Raw genomic sequence first — 21,303 nt, 5'->3', positions numbered from 1 at the left:
ACTCACGGCTTCCTCTCTTCTGCTTGGCAAAAAGGCCACACTTAAATACTTGGCGTTCGCCAGACAACTTTGCATAAAACTCCTTCACGCTTATAATTCTGGCCGGAAGTAGAAAATAAGAAGTGATAGTAAAGATTTAAAATAAAATAAACGTTAGTAAAACTTAAGATCCTTACAAAAGTAGACGGTAGAGTATGTTATTTATCGCTGGATTTGGTTTGGTTTATTTAATTTCGGCAAAGCACACTAGGGCTATCTGCCTAAGGGAAGGGATGCCTTCGTGGAAGACTTTCTAAGGGAAACTGGCTCGTATGCACGGTACACATGGAAAAAAACCACGAAAACGCCCATGCAGCCGGCCCGTTCCCGGGATTCGAACCTCGGACCGAACTACCAGTGTTCAGCGACTTCACCGCTCGGCGGCTGGGGGCCCATTTACCTCTGAAAAATATAGCTAAGATTAAATTTTATGCGAAACTGCGGAACAGAATTTTCTCAATAACAGTTCGTTTCAACGTTAATTAAATTTACTACAATAATATTAACAGTATTAATTTCAGTATTATTCAGTATTGAAGGTAGTATATTATGGTAAATGCCCTCCCATATTTATCTGCTCCTAATTTCTTCGTTTTTAGTTAATTTATATTATCTTTTGGATTTAGTTTTTATTCATATAAAAGCAAAAGATAAAGTAAAAATTAAAACTTACTGCATAGGAATTAACGAAATATTATTCAACAATTTATTTGATTGAAAGAATTAAATCAGTAAATCTATAGTAAAATATGAAAGAAACACATACATACATATACACACATAAGAAAGAAAATTCAGGAAAAACACATATAGAAAAAACACTTGATACATTCATAAAACATATGAGATACATAAAAAATCACGTTAAATTTGTACATCCAATTATTGTAATTGTTATCGAACTATGTTCCTTCTTTTCTTTCTTTTGTTCCAAAGGGTAATTGCGATTTAATTGAAGACTACATCCAGGTTTCTTTACCAAGTAAACTGTGAATGAAGAGTAAAATGAAATTCGAAACGATCTTATGATCTTTCTTAAACTTACATAAAGTATTTCGAAAGTTTTCAGTGTTAAAGCTGATAATTCTTTGACTAATTGTTATTTATCACCCTGATCTTCCTCGTAAATTTGTTTGAAGATATCTTTGAATCGTAATTGAGGTAGAAAAACTAAGAAGGTTCTTTAATCGAATTTATAGAATAGATTTATATTCAAATTCTTAAAATGTAAAATTAAAAGAATGTATTTCCGTAAATAACATAGTCAAGAACTAGTAAATCATTTATACATCTAATAAATACATAAGCATATGGGAATTGAAATCTTAACTCAATATCCAGTTTAGTTTAAATCTAAAAATCGGTTCAAACTTCGAATTGGAGCAGCTGCCTATCTTAACTATGTTAGTCGATACTATCCGGTTTCAATACAGTTAAAATATAAGTGGTTATCATATTATGCATTTTAAAGCTTTAATATCAAGTTTCAGTATTAGTAACCGATTCATGTTTTCAAGCGGAGGAAGCTAATATAACACTATATATTAATTTTATTTTCTTGCTTTATTACATATTCAAGAGCGAATGAATCTTTCATTTAGTTCTTTTATTGGGAGGAATTCCAAGTTCCTCTCTAACGCAGCTATATTAGTAAGCACAGTCGCTTTTTTTAAGAGTTTTTTTGATTGTTACGGAGAGCATTGAAATCAAATCTTTCCACCTGTTGGATACTATGTATATCTCATAACTATTAACATATCTCCGCGGTCTTTCTCATTCCTCTTCTGAAGAGCTCATAATTGGAATAAGTTTAGTGCCCATTTGAGAGTAATTGCTATTAATTTAATTCTTAAGAGCCTTTGACCGAAATTTTTATCTGTCATTTTGAAGTTTCCTTTCTTTAAAACTATCAGAATTTCCATATTTAAACCAAGTACGCTATCAGTGAATCAGGTACAAAGGATGAAAACTTATTAATGTTTTTATATTATTAGCTTTTGATATTAACGTTTTTTACATTATTAACTTAAGCAGTTACAGGGCCAGCCTTCGTCTGTCTTTTAAATGTACCGGAAAAATGCCTGAAGGGAATACCAAATGTTAAATTTAAAAACTGCGCAGAATTTTACTCTGCAGAACAACTTCATAAAAAATGTATTACATATAACAAAATTACAATGAAATAAGCACTATACCTTAATAAGAATATTAATTATCCTAATAAATAAATTAATCAACTTCCCGTTGCCTTCTCTCAAGAAACGTCCAGTATCCAAGAGAAATGTTAAATTTAAAAACTGCACAGAATTATCGCCTTCATTTTTCCAAGTGGCAACAGTGCTGATTTTCAACAGTCAGCAGTCCAATATACAATTGAATGAAAAACTGCTGCCAAAACCACATTTCTAAAAGAACGAAACGATTCAAAATGATGCGATAAAATCGTAAAGATAAAATAAAAAAATATAATTCGAATTTTGAAAAATCGCTTCGAAATGCAGTGGCTCTTGTCTAGATGTACCTATATACCAAATTTCGTAGCCCTGGGTCTATTAGCTTACGCGCAGCACGAACTAAAGACACACAGACTCTTTCTTTTATTTATATGTAGAAATTATAGTTTAGTCTTTTCTAGTTGTTAGACAACCACTGCTTGTATTAGAAATGGCGAAACCTATGCAGAATGGCTCTATGAAATGAATTTGCTGAGAAGACGGAAATTCCTTTATCTTATTTCTTTGTAATTAATCACATGACTGAGAATTTAAATTATTAGATAAGTTCTTCTGAATCACTAAGGTCATTTTTGTCATCACGCGAATGTATATATTATCATACGTAGGCACAGCAGAATAAAAATATCCAGAAGAGTTGGGATCACAGCCCATTCGGATATTAGAGAAATCCGGATAAAGGGGTAATCTTTCCTCTGCAGACAAACTGTGTGTATATTTTAATACAAATAAGAGAATTTTATTGTAATTTTATTTCATTAAATTTCACACAATAAAAAGTAAAATACTTACTTACACAATTTTCTCTGCCTAACAAAAGTAGATTCTTCCTGAGAAACTTTTCACAAATCGAATGGAGTGAAACGATGAAGCATATATCATTAAATTATATCAGAAAGATATTTGAGTTTCTATACCTCTGCAATGAAGTATTTCAGAACATTCCAATTAAAGCAGAAAATCTAAATTAGCAGCAAGAACAAGAATTAGGTAATAAAAGCACAACAGACATAATTAGAAATAACCTATTCAAATTGAAAGACAGAAAGCACAGAAGGACGTTTAGAGGTTGATGGTGAAATGTTATTAAGATTACCTTATGTTATTAGGATTTCAAGTAGGGAAAGATGGTGATAAATAAATGAACGATAATTTTTCTCTTAACTAGAACTTATCGTTGATTCGTCGTAGATTGTATCTATTAGGTTATTATCCATCGATAGTTATCCATCGTGTATTCTGTATGCCTTCACCATTGTTAATACTGGAATTTTTTGTCTGCTTTGGTTCAAGCCAAAAGATTTAAAATGTGGCAATATGTTTTATTGCTTAATTTGAAACATATTGTTACGGATTTGGTATTTAAATAGTTAACGTTAGTTGAATTGTAAATTAAATGGTTTTATTTCCCGCGCAGTGCAACGCGTGACGAATATTAAAAGAAAGCTAATTGTCAATATTGTCCAGGGATTATATATAAATAATATTGTCCAGGGATTGTACTGCACGTCCCGGGCAGTACAATCCCTGGACAATATATTCTTCATATGCAATCAAAATAGTTTCCAAAATATTCTTAAATTTCTTGTTCGAAATTTATTGAAATCATTACTCTAAATTTGAACATTTGTTTTGCTTAATAAATATTTAACAAAAGTTTAATACGGTATTATTAATACCATCTCAATTGCTTGCTATTAATTCTAAAAACAACATATAGGATCCTTTTTTAGATTTAAAAAGGAAAAGAAATAATGCAGAATTTGAAATTAATATATCACTTTAATTCTAGAATTACTAATTATTTTTAATCAGAGAAGAAATTCTGTGACATATTTTATATGTCAGAACTCGCCCTCATAAATCAACAGATTAATCACCTTATGTTTATATGTTTCCAGCAAACCATGCTGCATACCATTCAAAGAAATATGCAGTAGTCTCTCATTTTACTTCAAAACTACATGTAGTTAATTGAAAACAAAATAGTTACAATTTAATGAGAAATATGATTTATAACTTCACAGGCGATAAATTTGAAATATACAATTATCATCAAAGGTGGCATTTCAAACATTTACCAAATATTATTCATCTCATTCGTAGTTCCTTTTTAAATTTATTTAAATTTATACCAGTGTGTTAGGTATTTTTAGAGCCAAAAGCATTAAATAACAATGCAAAGGCCATCAAATTTAGAATAATAATAACAAAAAAAGATATGACGCAGATGAGAGACTATTGAACTTTGTAACGAGGCATATCCCGTCATAAAAGAGAGAAATTTAATTTAAAGAAAGTTAAAGAAGTATTTAATTTAAATTTCAATAAATTAATTTAAAATAGAAGTCAGATAAATTTAAATATAGGAAATTTAAAATGAAAAATATGTACTTACATATAAATATGTACATACATAATGGGTACATACTGGGTTAATTTTTTAATTAAGAGCTATTAGATACATGCATGTAACACAGACAGCCGTTATTGTATTATATTGCTTTTGTTCCATGTTTTATTTTACTTTATATTTGATTTTATAAACAAAAAATTACAAAAAAGAAAAATAGATCCTAACAGAAAACTGTACTAAAAATATATTCTCCATTTATTTTAAAATCTGAAATAGAAACTTGAGAAAGAGAAAGGGTTAAAGTTTTGCAAAATATGAAATACAGGAAAAAAAAAAAAAAAAAATCTGAAAGCTTTTCAGATTTTGCATTACGCCCAAATTTTTTTAACGTTTTGTGTGTTACCTTTATTTATTAAATATCATGTTCATCGTATTTAAACCACAAAATTCAATTCAACAGCCATATCGCAAAATAATTTTAAAATGAGCAAGAATGAGAATTTCCGATACACAGTGTCGCGCGCCAAAGATAATTTTTTTTCCCGTTGAGTGTTGCCATTACTCGCTTTGAAATCGTTGAGTTTGTTATTCAAAAAATCATTAAAGTGTTACAAAATATGAAATTGATAATAAAAAAATTTCAAATTCCATATTTGGCCTTCCAGATGATCATAATCGGTAGAAGATTACGTTATTCAAAATATGATAGTTCTAGGTACCGTTGTTTTATCACAATGCGAGAAACACACATACATTCATGCAAACTCTTCATTATTTTATTTCTTTAGATATAACACATGGCGATAATATTTGGTGGCAACAATTTGAAAAGTGAACCGACATTTATAGTAAACCAAAGCAAAATGTCAAAACGAAAATTAATAGTTCTTCAGAGCAAAATGCCCCTTTGAACTAAAAATGCCATTTCAAACTTTAAAAACTTATTGAAAGAATTTAAATTTTCAGTTGACATTAAATACTTAAGAATGCATGATTTTTATCCCTAATGCTGGTTCCACTCAAATTTTAAAAGTTTAAGCAATTTGACTTCATTTCTTTGCCATTGACACTAAAAAATCCTTTTTCGCAAAGTACTATTTATTTATTTATTTATTTATTGCATTTTAAATAGATTTTCATAGAATAGAAATGGATGGGTGCGTATTTTAATATACGTTCTCTCTGTAATAAGCAATATTTAATAGTAAGTGTCGTTTAAAATTGCTAGAGCTCTGAAGAACAGTAATACAGACGTAAACTGGGATCAAGCATCAGGCATTCTATGCTAAATGACCAAAACTGAGAACTGAGGTTTACTTTTGTTTTTGAAACTAACGTAGTTTTAATTCACTTAACTACCTACCATTACCTTTATCTTAAGATTACCTTACCTTATCAAAAGTCTTAGAAAGCCATCATTTCTTGACTTCAAGTCAAAAATGTTCATTTCTGAATTAGTTGTTTTCTGCTTGCATATTTATTTTTATATATCTAGAAAATGGTCAAAATATCAACTTTTCAGTAGCTATAGCTATGATTTTTTTAATACACTGGAAAATCTTTAAAGCTGTCAATTTAATAATTAAAAAGTTATTAGTTTTTAAAGTCAGGATTAAGGAAACAGTCTCTTTAAAGGGTTGCTTTTCGTAGTGTCAAGTCTGATTAAATATGGAATTTCACTGAGCTCTCTGTTCACGACCACCCTTTGAAACTGAAAATGACCGGTTTTATTGAGAATGGAAACTACATTGGCAATGAACGTGATTTCTCTCAAACGATTACCTTCACAGAAGACCACAAAGAATTCCCTATAATTTATTTTATGATGCCGAAAAGAGTGAACAAAATGAAATGATGTTAGCAATAAAAGTGTTTAGTTAAATGCTCACTCCTTTGCACTTAATATATGGGAAGTATTTTAGGTACACTTTAATTCACTTGTTTGAAAAAGTACTGCACAAAGGATTCACAGATCTGCTATTAAACTGTTTTTACAGCTCAAAACTTTATTTTTTCGTGTACTACTAATATTTTTTTCGTGTTTATTCATGTTTGAAAAATGAAAAGTTTTTTTTTCGGAGGAGAGGAGGAGGGGCGGAGGTTAAGATAGAGGTTTGAAAGTCTTTGTGCATGTGTATTTATTTTTCTTTTCTTCTTCTTCTTTTTTTTTTTTTTTTTTTTTTTTTTTTTGAAAGAATACTTAATACTATTTAATTTATTATTTCGTTTCCTCATTATGCATGACAACAAAATATTAAATCTTATTAATTTATTTAAAATGTTTATTAAATGTAAAGTTTTATGGGAAAAATCTAAGATTCCATGCACAATCATGCATAATATATTTAAAGGAATGCATGAAAAATTATTTAGAGTAAAAATATTAAACGAGTAGCAGTAAATTAAAAACAAAATAAGTAAAATGTTAAAATATTAAACAGTAGTATTATAAAACAGTAAAATGCTATTAAACAGTAGCAGTAAATTACACAATGAGGGTATTTGCTATAATTTTAAGTAATTTTACAAAAATTTAATTTAAAAATGATTTTTAAAATCACGTATGTAATTTATTTTTAAATTATGTTGCAACACATCTTTTACAATAAAATTCTAAAATAAATGTTGGAACGCTTTTCTGTTCTTTAAAACTAAAAAAGTATCGGTACACCTTTCTTTGGAGAGGAACGAGGAGAACCTGGAAAAATTACCCTTCTTTGGAGGGAGAAAGGACCCGGGAAAAATTTATGCAAAAATGGTAAATAATTATTGCCACTATAAATAATGAATAAAAATGAAATTGCTACTATAAATAATGAAATACATGAATAAAAAATAAATAATATACTAAAAACTGTTTGTATGTTGGAGAAAGGTAGCTATAAGTTTAACATCGGTATCGCAATTGTCATAAATATTCATGGGAATTATACCGCAAAAAAAGGACTATGCTGATTGCCGCTTCTAAACTACGGCTAAAGGTACCCAAACATCTGTGCAAGCAACGCTATTATAGTCTGTTACTATAAAATAAGCACTTCAAGGCCGTTCCCTGCTCCCACCGTTTGCGATCGTAATTTATGTCGTCATGACTGCACAGCATTTATTTGCTCACTCCGTTTGAGGCTGTAGTTGAAGTCAGTCTTCATTTGCTCGTTTTATCAGATTTTTTCGCGTGCATTTGAAAGCTGAATTAGATCAAACAAGCTATGTTTCAAGCTTAATTACTTAGAACTGAAATTCCAGTAATTAAGTAATTAATTGTAAGTAATTAATCCATTTTAATTTGATCTTTACTTAGGTTCTATTGTCTAATTCAGCGTTCTACTGTGCAGTTTTGGTATAGGGCAGAATCGAAACATGCTAAACGGAATTGAAGAAGGGAAAAACTCAAGCGAGTCATCTTTCTTCCTCAGCTGTTGTTCCTACGGTTACGAGTCAAATCGGGTTACGATTTAAATCCTGAAGTTCCTGTTTTAGGGTAACAGATCACAGAACTGCTCATGAAGTCTAACAATAGTAAGAAAAACCTCGCATTCATTGCTTTTACTGCGTAGTGAGGCGTCTGAAATATGAGTGACAGAAGTAGTATTTAAGCAATAGAAATACTTAGGCAATAAAATATCAGGTATAGATCTTTAAATTATTCTTCAGTCGAAGGGTAGTTTATATTTTAAGAGCTAAGAAGAAATCTGACAAGTAAAAAATTAGAAGTAATCCTCGAAGATTTAACGACTAATGAGCGATAATCGCAAATATATATAGCAAATTTTGGTTTTTTTGCGGCGATTTTACAGGATACTGATAGATATTTCCAGTTTAAAAAGAAATTCTGAAATCTTATTTGCGTATATGAAAAACATAATTTGAAAATTTGCCTTGGAAGAAACACTAGAACTGCAAGGAGATACGTATTCTGCAGTTACTTGTTGATCAGGAACTAAAAAACTTATATTGAAAAATCTTCCGTTTAAGCCTAGAAATTAGTAACTATAGCTGTCAGTTACTAGCTGTTTAATTAGATGTAGAGGTTTGTGATTCAATATTAATGCACTTTCATTGCTGATTTACCACTGGCCATATTTCGAGGGAACTGTGCACATTTATCTTTAATTTAGTGTAAAATGGAGCAGAAAGTCTAAATTTGGAGTGAAAATATATTCTCTATTATTCTGAAACCATACGAAATTTCAGAAAGGTAAAAAATATTCATCAGTATTCAGTTTCATTTTCGTACCGAATGGCTTAAAAAAATTATCAGATATTTATTTGACAGTTAATTCTTTTAGGGTGCTCTAAAAATAAATAAAATAACAAATGAAGAAATGTATGAAAATACAAAAAAGATTAAAATAATTATAAAAATAGTGAGAAAATGTTAAAAGAATAATAAATAAGAAAGATGCGAATTGAATGAAATTTCTGTAAATTGCAGGTAATTATTAAACCATATGAAATATACAAATGTATTTTATTAATTCAAAAGTATTTTAGATTCTTCTAATTGTGTAAAAGAATAAATTTAAAGTTATAGACTAAATTTTAAACTTAATAGCCTAATAATAATTCTAAGCCTAATAATCCTGGTACTTATTATGAAAAAATTTTCTCTTATATCTAGAAGATTGCCACATTTTGTTTTTAAATTTACGTGTGCTAAATAATTATTACACTTCTAGTTTAGACATTTCTAAGTCAAAAATATGCATGTTCTGTGAAGGAAATGTATCAGACTGCACTATATATATATTAATCCATTAATCATGTTTCTTCCAACTTGTTGTAACTTCTTACCTAGTTAATTGCAATATAATTAAGATAGATTTATTTTTTGATATGGGGTAGGGCCTTGTAGCCCAGGTACGCGGGTGTTATACCCCTCTACTGGAGATTTATTTGCACTAAATATTAGACATGATTTTAATTGGAAAAACTTTTATAGAAAGAGCATTACATTTTTGCATTGTGAATTCTTTCAATATATCGATTAGGTGGATTAATAGTTTTTAAATCTATTCGCTGCATAAATTTTGAAAAAGAAGTTTACGGTAAATGCATGGTAGCATTCAAAGTCTTTTAAATTGCTGAATACCATGCGTAGCTTGTGATATCAAAACGTTTAACTGCAAAAATATGTCGATAAAAGTAAAGACTCTATCTTAGAACTTTCATTTCTATGTATATTAAGTGAAGAAGAAGGGGGAAAATCGACGTTTCTTCTCCCCGTCTTTAATATGAGTTCTTAGGTGGCAACCGTAAGATTGAGCTTTCAGGAAATTCTCAATAAAACTCTAGAAAAAGGAACTGCAATATTTTCGAAAACCATGCTTTCGAACCATATTTGTTCACTTCCTTTTCATCCTTGACGAATTCGTGTAAAAATTCTCTTATTCGTAGGCAATTGTGCTTGCTATTTTCTCCGTTATTTGCTGTTGCCACTGACTCACAATTAATGTTTGTTCGGCATCGTGCAGGCTTTTCTTGAATAATGGGCCGTAGTGTTGCATGAAGAAGTATAAGTTATTTTTCCGACAGCAACGAACTTCAGAATTGCAATTTTCTATGACTTACCAGAGGTGTACTAAATATTTTTCATAAACGTCAATAAGCGAGATTAAAACCTGTTTTCGAATTTTCATCTAAGCATTTGAATTTCTTGCTTTTACTGAAGTTTAAATTTTTGAACTTCAGATTTATTGGTTATATAAAACGTATATAAGAGTTAAATTTTGATGTTTAAAAATATAATTTATTATAAGAACTAGAATACATAAACTAGAAAAATATAAATTGAATACATTATGAAGTGTCAGATAATGTAAAGTGCAATAAAATATACGATCTGTTAAAAGATTTTATTAATGAATTATCGAGTTGGCAAAGAAAGTAATTTCGGTTTTTTGTGTGAAATAAAACTCAGTTAAAATGCACTTTAAGCAGTCAAAATATTTTCCATTCCATTCGATGACCTTTTGCAATCTTTATGATAACTTCTTAATTCCGCTCTCATAAAACTTCTTCTCTTTATCAGTAAAAAGCTCAATTAAGTGCGATTTGAGGTCATCGTTGTTACTGTAATATTTACTACTTAAGAAGTTTTTTTAATTTCAAAATAAATGGTAATTTGTTTGTGCAAGATTGGAGCTATATGACGAATACTGCACCATTTCACAGCCAAGCTCCTTCGTACGTGTTGCTAAAGATGTAGGAAGTCTCCCATTGTTGTGGTGGAACACGATTCCTTTGCGATCTTCCAACTCTGGCCTTTTCACTGTGGTAGCTTCCTCCAATTTAATATAAATTTTTGCCAATAAACATTTGAGTTGATCGTTTGGTTGCTTGGAAGCAGCTCAAAATACACAACACTTTTGTAATCTCACCAAATTGGCAGCACAATCGTTTTCTGGTGCAATTTAGCTTTCGATGTGATTTGTACTGATTCATCATGCTTGGACCATGATCATTTTCGATTTATGCTATAGTAGACTAATTTTCATCACCAGTGAAAATTCCTTTACAAAACTCATTGAATTGCGTATCGCAAATATTGATTCGTTGTGTTAAGTGAATTTCTTTCAACTCATGCGGAACTCAAAAGCTACGCTTATTAACAAGTCCAAGACATATCATGTGATTTTCAATTGTTGTGTGTGATACATTCAGCACTTTTTTAATCTCTCACACAGTTATGTGATAACTGGATTTAATTATGGCTTTAATTTTTTCACCATCAACTTCAGAAAGTCGGCTAGAACGTTGGTCAATTTCAAGTGAAAAATATGCAGAATGAAAGTTTTTAGCCCAGTTCTAATGCATACATTCTGTTATACAATCAATACGATAATCTTCACATATCTCTTTCTAAGCCTCAGCTGCTTGTCGTTGTGACTTATGTCACTTGTCTGAGCGTAACAGAACAAGCCACGAAATTCATCGTGGCAAGGAGTGCAAGATTGCGCCTGTCGTTGGCAAGCGCCTTGAGCACCATACAGGTGACCGTTCGACATCGCTGAGTTTCGCCCTCAATTTTGATGGAGAGCACCCTGGGGGAACGGGTCTCCCAACCTTCTTCCCACTTCTCGATAGGACTTTTGGCTTGCCGAATATTTATAATTTCTCCATGCTGCACGGACATTATACATTTACAAATATCTATGCCTTCTCCGGGATTCGAGCCTGGGTGCTTTGGTTCTCCAGTAGGCTCCCCTAGCCACTATACCGTCTGCGAGGCACCTCAGCTGCATTCTTGCCTCTACGAAAATAAAAAAGTAAAATACGTTGAAAATATTTATTTTTGCACTCCATGTTAAAACGGACCATAGACTAAGAATTGCGTACAAATATACTACTCGAAATCCGTTTCTGTAGCAACCTAAAGTGTCAGTTGCCAAATCTCAAAGGAAAAAAAAAAAAAAAATTATTGAAAGAAGAATGACAAAACGAACATAACACTATCACTTTGTGCAAACCGAAATTACCCTCTTGCTAACCCAAAAGTATGAATGACTCATTTGTTTAATTTATGTGAAATACAATTTTATTTATTATGTCATTTAAAACTGCAGGACCAGAAGGAGTTTATGAATAAGGTATTCCTTATTCGGTTCCTTCTTTCTAAGTCTCCTTTTGATGGAAAACTTCCATATAAAAAGATTGGAATTTTCTGAAATGAATATCCGGAACTTATGACAATAGAACTTATGAAATTAGCATCAACGAGTTTCTTTTCTGTGTATTTATTCCTCATGTCTCTAATTTCTGTTATAATTTTTAGACCTATGCTTAGTTAATTTAAAGACTGGTGAGGCGCCGAATGATTGTACGACCATTTTTTTAATTTTAAAAACTTTTTCTAAGGCAGAAAACACTACACTGATGTAAAAAATCTTTGTGTGCGCAGTAATACAATTTACCACTAAGTATTTGAATGGAAACTACTTAAATGGAAAACTTGATCTCCTGTGTAGGCATGACAACACTACTAAAATGTTATTTTTTGATAAGCTTGATGATAAACTTAAATACTTTCTATAATATAATAATTAGTTATGAATCATTTATGCTATTGCTGCATGCAAAATACATATTTTTTCACGGGAGAATATAGAAATTATCAGGTGCAGAATTATTGTATAATGCTAAGTTTAGATATTTTTGCAAAATTATTGTTAAGGTAAGTACCAGACCGTGAAATGTTTGTGAAAACTTACAGTTTACCATGCAACTAATTAACTACTCTGCGAATTTTATTATTTTTTGGCTTTAAAATTATTGTCTAAATTATAGTACATGATAGTACCCATATTATCTGTAATAACATATAAGTATTATATGTATTTTAGGGACATCTTGTATTCTGCATTATTTGCGATTGTGTGAATTTGTCGATAACGCTGAATGCTGCAAACATGATATTCGTATAACAAACCTTGACATAATTCATAATTGACAAATTGCTCAACTAAAGCGTTACTAGTAGTAAATACAGTAATAAGAAAATGTACCTTACTCAAAACTAGTGTTCAATGAAATGACAGAAAAATTCAACACTGTAAATCTCTCACTCAGATTGCTTTTTCACCCATATTAAAGAGAATTTAAAATTAATAATGTCTCAAAAATTGGAAATCAAAATATGTTACGAAAATTGGCATAATTTCTTAGTTTAGAATATACAGAGTCATCATACAAAATGCTCTTCTTTGCAAATGTTTTAACCTTGTATTTTTCTTCATACGTGTATCGCGCCAACGCTATTTATGGTATTTCAGTGTGGCACTCAATTTGAGCTGAGGAAAAAAGTGGGTGTTGTCATTCAAAAATTTTGAAATTCTTTCACTGTATCTATAACTTTTAGAACTCTATTCTATAAAATCACTCTCAGTCTGGAGCGGGATACCTTCAAATAATAATATCTGAAATTTCGTTTCGAATGGTTGATCGGATAAGCCGATGGGGATTCATATACCGGTGAAGTTTTTTTATGACCACCATACTATATAGCCATTGAACGTATCATCAATTTTTCCTTTTTCTAATTTTGATTTTACGACTATATTTTGTAGAGATATTTATTTTCTGCGAAAATAATGCAAACTCAATATAAAACTGATCTGAATAGGCTTTGTAATTTCTATATGAAGGTTTTTATGGAAGATTAAAAATGATTTACCTTTAAGTTTGTGAGATCATTTTTATACTATGGATATCTTACGCATAATTACTTTATTTACAGATTTGTTCCTTTTGCATATTAATTTTTAATTTTTTTCCTCCACAGAGCCAGCATACAAAGGTGCCTGGGGGTCTCCCTCACCAACCCAAGCACAAGGTAACACTTTATGAATACACATATTTAACTTTTACTTTTAAACTTGAAGACTGAATTGCAGTTTATGCCAATGCAATTTGGCGGTTATAAAGGAAAATATTTTTTTTTTCAGAAGTTAAGTGAGTAGATGGAATGCAGCCACCCACGTGGGTTAAATTTATTATTTAATACTTAAATAATTCATCTTTAGGTAACTTCCAAACTTTGATTTTGTTTATGTAGAATGCTTTGAGTACTTAAGATCTCATCTCAAATGCTGTTCAGATTAAGGTATATTAGACAATACAAATTTTCATAAAAACATTAAAATCTGCATATTTTAGAAAATATCAAGTTTAAACTCAATATTTTATATTTGAAAACAATATTTAGACTAAGGAAATTAGATAGACATATATTTCAAAAGAAACTCGAAGGGAACTGAGAGGGTCTATAAGTTTTTCAGACGCTACATAATGAAGAAACGAATACATACTCTTTTGATCAGCAACAGTTAACCCGACTAATCAAAAGTCAAATTAGAGCATTTAGAGTGGGGGAGGGGGGGTTTGAAGTCAAAGATTGAAGAAAAATCTTGCGATCTTCAAATTACTATTTAAAATCACGAAGAAGAGATTACTATTAAAAGTTTCAAAAGCATAAAAAAATTAAAGTAGTCTAATATTACATATACGTATATTCAGTTTTTTTCCTTTACGGAATAGAATAGCTACAGTTGCCAGTTCATAAGAACAGATATATGCTATTGAATAAAATTTAAATTAAATAAAAAAAATAGCTTTCATTTTAAACGCTGTGGTATTTGCTTCTGAACTTACATTTTGAAAGCAAAATGGTATAAATAAAAAAATTAAAAATTCAAACTGATGATTTGGGGGGGGGGGTAATAAAAGGTTTTAGATTAGACGATCGCCAAAGGGGTTTGTAAAACATTTTGCAGGTGAACTTCTGCTGTTGCACTTATTCCTCCTAACCCCTTTTTTGTCTTTTTAGCTTTATTATTAAGTATCGATTTCTTTGTGCTTACGCCATATACAATTCAACAACAAAATTAAAACAATTTTAAAAGCAGCATAATAGCATATGTTTATAATTCTCGATGCAGTGTTAAGTATTGGCATAATAAATTTTCTATTTTTTTCTTCTTTCTCAGTTTATCATTTCCATGTGCACTTTTTCTAGCAAGATGACTTACAAAACTTTTTTTTTAAATTTTAATATTAACGTTTTATGTGTTAACTTTATTTATTAAATATCACGCTCTTCGCAATGACGTCACATAAAATTAAATTGAAGAGCAAATCCCAATTATTTAAAAACAACTTATCTTGATAATTTCCGACGGACAGTCTCAGTAGAGATAATATTCTTTTATTATGTACAGTGTTGCCACTACTTGCTTCCAAATTGTTGAGTTTGTTTATCAGAAATTCATCAAAAATTTACAAAATATGAAATAAATAATAAAAAATGTATAACATCATTCTATGAAAATAATGAATATTTATAAGTAGATAGATCATAAATTAAATGCGCTTTATTATTTAAACTAATCCGATTCAAAAGTAAAGATTAAATTTTCGTAAGAACTGGATCTATTGCTTTCAGATAGCTTAGTTTGTTAATCCACAACAGAGAGATTCAGCTTAAAGATAAAATCGTAGATTTTGACGACGACAGACTGACGGCAACAGACTCGAATGAAAATGTTCTGACGGCAACAGACTCGAATGAAAAGTGAAATAACACTTTTATAGTGATTCGTCGCAAAATCTCATTTCAAGACTAATAGGCCTTTTGCGCTTGTAAATGTATCTATATACATATAAAGATGAATCTATATGCTACTGCAAAATTTAATCATAACCATCAGATAATATTTTGGGTGCTGAGGAAAGTGAGCAAAAGGAGTAGATTAAAAATTTTCAATCATTGTGTTATGGGGATTCGAAACGTATTTCATTTATAAGACTTATAATACAAAATAACATTTATTGCAAAATACGGTGAAAAATATAAATAAAATTACTACTCTTTAAGTGATAAATTTAGGCTTATTGAGTAACGCACGTTTACCATATCAAAAATAGATGAAAGATAATATGCATCGTAAATGGACGTCAGTAAGGTATTTCGACGACGCATAAGATCTTTATAAATAATATCTTAAATAAATTTGCCACAGATAGGATTTTTATCGCAAGCAGAAACTTCATGATATTAGAAAGACAGAGGAAAGGAAAGTTCAATAGGAACAGAATATTCTTCCCTGTATTCGCATAAAATAATTAATACTATATTAGAATCCTTTGCGCTTCTCAAGGCTATCAGTTAACATTTCACCTTTTCCTAAAAGAATGGTAAAATGGAATTCAATCTAAAGTTCTTTTACAGCAGATTTTTGTTATATTCCCGAATTTTTTGGAAACTGTGAGAACGATATTTTTTTTGTGGAATATATTAAAGGTGACTTGTCCGAATCACCTAACCATCTTGAATATCAGAGTTTTCGCACCAAGTTCTTCTAGATGAAAGGTTTAAGTCTTCTGACTGTTGTTTGTGTTGAGTAATCTATGAGCGATGGAGTGGTTAAGCCTTTTCTAACCTTCAAATATTTTAGGCTAATAAAAGTAATTAAATACAAAAAATGTATTTTAATGCCTATATGTATTTTAAATAAAATTAAATTTAATATTAACACTATGACTGTTCCATATATTCCATAATTAAATAATCACATTTAGGGCAGAATCACTAATTAACAAGAAAATGCAAAATAGGCATAATTTAGTTTTGTTAAATTGCTTATAGATTTTTCATTATGGGCATGTAATGCATTTCTTAAACCAGTAGTTCTCAACCATTTTCTCTGCATTTCCCTTTTCATTATTAATAGACCATTAATCTCCCCCTCTCCATTCTATATATTGTCTTGTCTATATGCTGTAAATAGAATCATCCACATGTATCAAAATACTGTAAAGAATATAGTAATAAAATTGAAAGTATACTAACAGAAATTTTACCCATAATTGTTACCCAGTGGATAAACGGCCGTCTCGAATACGCGCCCTCTCGAATGCGCGCCGAGTGGGATGACCACTACACTACGAAGGCATGCTAAAAAAGCGGTTATTTGGCACTTGAACCACAAGCCTCTCGAATACGCGCCGAGCGTGCTGACCACTGCACTATGAAGGCATACTTAGAAGGCAGGAGAAATACCTTATATGGTTGTAAAGCATTCTCGCCTTCCCCACTAAGTGCTGTAATGGTGTAATTGGTAGCCCGTTCAAACAGCAGTCATGAGATCCATGGTTCGAATCCCAGTGAAAGCCTAGTGATTTTTTTTCTTTCTCGGGAAAAAGTCTAATTCGTTTTCACTTCTACATTGATGCCCGACTTAAAGTATGCTAAACGATAATTTGTCATTATCCGAGTTTGGTCCGTTTCCACTCCCCTCTCCCACGTCACCCTTTAAAGGAGGATATAGGAAATGTTTGCCTTTTCCATTTGTAGTTTTACTGATGTGACTGAAAACATGTACCACTACCATGGGAATATGTGGAATCTGAGGAAAGCATAAATGATTTTCGCTATTCCTGCTTCAGAAAAAAACTAATAGTCCTAAATGTTAATAAAAAAGAAAGTACTTTCAATTTAAGGATAGGAGGTAATCATGCCTTTAATGTGAGTAATCTAATGAATTTAAACAACTTATCCATAATTTTAAATTTGGTCTTGCCAAATAAATGAAAACCGTTTAATTCATGAACTTTCTGGGAAACTTCTTGCTAAAGTTTTGATTTTTTACGATTTTATAGTTTATCTGATGAGCAGTAAGCAGGCAAACGTATCTATTTAGGCAGAGTAGTGAATGGCTCGATAATATTAAAATTAGAGTATATCAGTGACAATCCTGCGAATCTATAAATATAACTGTCGATTATGTTATTGCAGAAAGGATATAAGAAGCTTTTGAAAGTACTAATTGAAGGTATTTCTAAAACTTTGCAAGACAAGACGCAAAAGTTTATTCAAAATTTTAACTCTGTTTGTAACACAGTGTATCTGTTGTATTGTGCTGTAAGTTGTTGACATATCCAGCTGTTATCTTCAAAGATCTGTAAACAGAATCTATATGTAAACGCGAATTGAGTTTTTACGTTTTGTGTTGTAAAGTGTCTAAAAGTCTTAACAAAGTAACCAAATCTTTTATCTCCAGCCAACCTATATGTATATATATATATATATATATACGTAAGGAAGGTACTGTTTTCGTATATATATATATATATATATATATATATATATACGTAAGGAAGGTACTGTTTTCGGTCCAAAAATTTGATCGCAAGTTTTCAGTGCGTAAGCAGGAATTAAGGTCCCCACAACACAGTGCTCTCTGTTTTTATTATGATATATTTGTGTGTATCTGACTGAGTGTATGAGTGTGACGATTTTTTTAATCCACGATAATTCTTATGCCAAACTTCCAAAAGTTTCAATTTTCCATATTTAGGCATTTTTCATTCACATAAAGAGTTGGTTAGATTCTGAAGAAACTTGGACAACCAAAAGTGGCACTTTACACTTGAAGTCCTTATCAGCTTTTAATGGACAATGTTAAAGGAAATGGCACTTTACTTGAAGCCCGTAACAGTTTTTAATGTAAAAAAGTATTAAAATATAATCTAACATCTTTTAGGTTTAGTATTTAAGACTTTTATATCAATGAGAACAGCATACTAGATTTTGGCTTAAGTTGGTAAACCTGAAATGATACGTTTCTGGAAGCTCTGAAGAAGTTATTGTAAAAAAATATGTTATGATATAATCACAAACTGCACATAACAATACCAACAAGATTTTGATCATATATGACAAAGTGATGCTTAGAACTCTTAACAGATTTTCTGAAAAAATATAGAATTACTATAAGAGTTCATTCCAAAATAAAGCAGGGTATATTAAGGCTGTTTCTCTTATTTTTAGACATGATATGCACATGAGTAAACAGCAAATTCGATGATATCAGAAAGCATGGTATGCACTATTCAGTCGTAATTCCAAAAAACTAACGGGGATTGTTTAGTTATACCTAAATAACGCAAGGGTATACGTGCAGATAAAAACGAATTAAGATTTCTTGATTCTATAGCGGTAACAAAGAAGAAAAATTAAATTATGGTATTCATTTCAAAGCATTTATTTTGAACATATTATTATGGAACAATAAATTAGATTTTTTTTACAAACCATTAACCGCAAGTAACATTTCACTCAAATCTCGTTTCTAAAGCATTGGATTGGTGGGATGGCATGTGCAGGCCACATAATGTTTTTTAAAGATTATGCCCTTGACGTATTGCAATTTGTTTCAATCCTTTTATAGCAGCGAAACATAGGGATGTCCTCAGTACATTTTCTACATGTGGAATGTAAAACCTTACTGGACAGATTGCGTAGATACGTTCTATTCCATAATGTGAAACTTCTCCTTAAAGTTTAAGGTATTTCTCCCGCTTTCCTAGCGTGTCATCGTGGTGTAGGGGTCAGCACACTGAGTCGGTATTTCAAAGGTCCGTGGTTCGATTCCCGCCGAAGGCGTTGTTAATTTTTCATCTTTACAGCTTTAAAAATACCCTAATGTCTCTACAGTGGCGCCCGAACTAAAAAGGGTTGTGGATGATGACTCTCCACACCCAGGATTTGTCGATTCGGTCTCCTAAAAACCCCAGTCGTCCTTTAAAAAAGGGAATATATAAGGTATTTCTCCCGCTTTCCTAGCGTGCCTTCGTGGTGTAGTGGTCAGCACAGTAAGCCTGTATTTCAGAGGTCCGTGGTCCGATTCCCGGCGAAGGCGGAATTTAATTGTTAATTTTTCGTTTCTTCTGCTTCCAAAAATTACCTAATGTCTCTACAAAAGAATACCATTCAACCAACCTATTCAGAAATTTGTAAGAGCTAATGAAGGAAATGAAATATGCTCTAGATGTTTTAAGGCTAATATTGATTAAATTCAGAGTTAATAGAATAATAATAAAGTGCTTTAGTTTAATAATAATAAATAATACAAAACAATAATAATGAAGTGTTTTATTCTAAACTCAAGGTTTCATAAGTTCAGTATTAAAGCTTTTTAAATTTCAAATTTATATGCATAGCGCATTTCGAACATCAGTTATTGCTCTTATAAAAATAAGATGCTTTGATATTTATTCAAAACCTTTAACCTTTTAATTATAACTGAGAATTATTGAGCCACCAAGATTTTTAATTAACCAAGTACAATCTTTAATCTTCTGTAATGTAATTCTTGCATTCGCTATCTGATTCCAAGCACCTACTTAAGTGAAGGTAGATTTAAACCGGACTTTTTCTTCATTAATAACCACGTAAAACAAGCTACAGGTCTACCACTTTGAAGTATAACATTTGAGAAGTCTAAGGTACATATTTGTGATATTATGCAATGCACAACTTAATAGAAAACTTCATCACGAAACACCAATTTTAAATCACGTTTGTGAGAATGAATTCTTTGGAGTTCTCTAGTCACAGCCATGCTGAACAAGCTATGAAAGTCAAAATCGATCGGGTTAGAGCGGAGAAGGGTATTTTCTGTTCGAAAAAGCCGCAGGTGCATGTGATACTCCGGCAACAAATTCGGTTTGCTTACCATTGTCTGCGTAACTCAGGTGACGGCGAACAATTTGCGCCACTACAAACAGATTAAGGGGGAAGTTAAAATGAGATTTCTAGAGGAAAAGGCCTTTGCCAAATGAGAGCAGTAGCAATAGCATTCATTTTTGTTTGTTTCCTTCTGCTGATTATGGAATAAGGAAGCAGCATTAAGTTCTTAATGTAATGAAATTTCTAAATGTAATCTGTGATAAATTTGGAGCTGAAATTTATGATAATGCGTCTTGTGCAAATGAAATCCTTCTTTTATAAATCTAATTTATTACATATTTGCTGTTTTGGATTTATAAATAAATTAGGTTTTTGATATCGTAATAATCAAAACAAAATAATTCTGATTTGTTTTAATACACTTAATACTCTACATATAAGATTTGCAAAACATGTGCAGTACCGATGGAGATATCCTGAAATATCTTTTATACTTCCATCTAGGCAGCATAAAATTTAATAACAGGAATCTTTGTCTTCTATTGAGAATGAGAACCTTTATCTTCTGCTCAGGCTGATGAGAATAATAATTTCCTATTTCCTTTTAAGCGCCTAATTTAAGAATAAAGAAAAGTTTATGAAAATACGCAACATTTTTTCGTATTAAAGAAACCAAGCATGGCATTTTAACTAAATTAGTTTCACAT

At 30.9% G+C, this 21,303-nt stretch overlaps 1 protein-coding gene across 1 annotated transcript in view; it reads left to right on the top strand.

Moving 5' to 3' along the window:
* Positions 1 to 21,303, top strand: part of LOC118188727 (retroviral integration site protein Fli-1 homolog) — a 339,942-nt gene that overhangs the window by 209,488 nt on the left and 109,151 nt on the right. Inside the window, exon 5 of the mRNA XM_085813083.1 lies at positions 13,910 to 13,960. Coding sequence (XP_085669209.1) covers positions 13,910 to 13,960 — 51 coding nt within the window. The remainder of the gene's footprint in view (positions 1 to 13,909; positions 13,961 to 21,303) is intronic.

Source organism: Stegodyphus dumicola, chromosome 3 (genome assembly GCF_044657685.1).
Source record: "Stegodyphus dumicola isolate Sdum_Otavi_A_Nest chromosome 3, ASM4465768v1".
In the NCBI taxonomy this organism is placed as follows: Eukaryota; Metazoa; Arthropoda; class Arachnida; order Araneae; family Eresidae; genus Stegodyphus; species Stegodyphus dumicola.
This window is presented reverse-complemented; position numbering and strand designations above follow the sequence as displayed.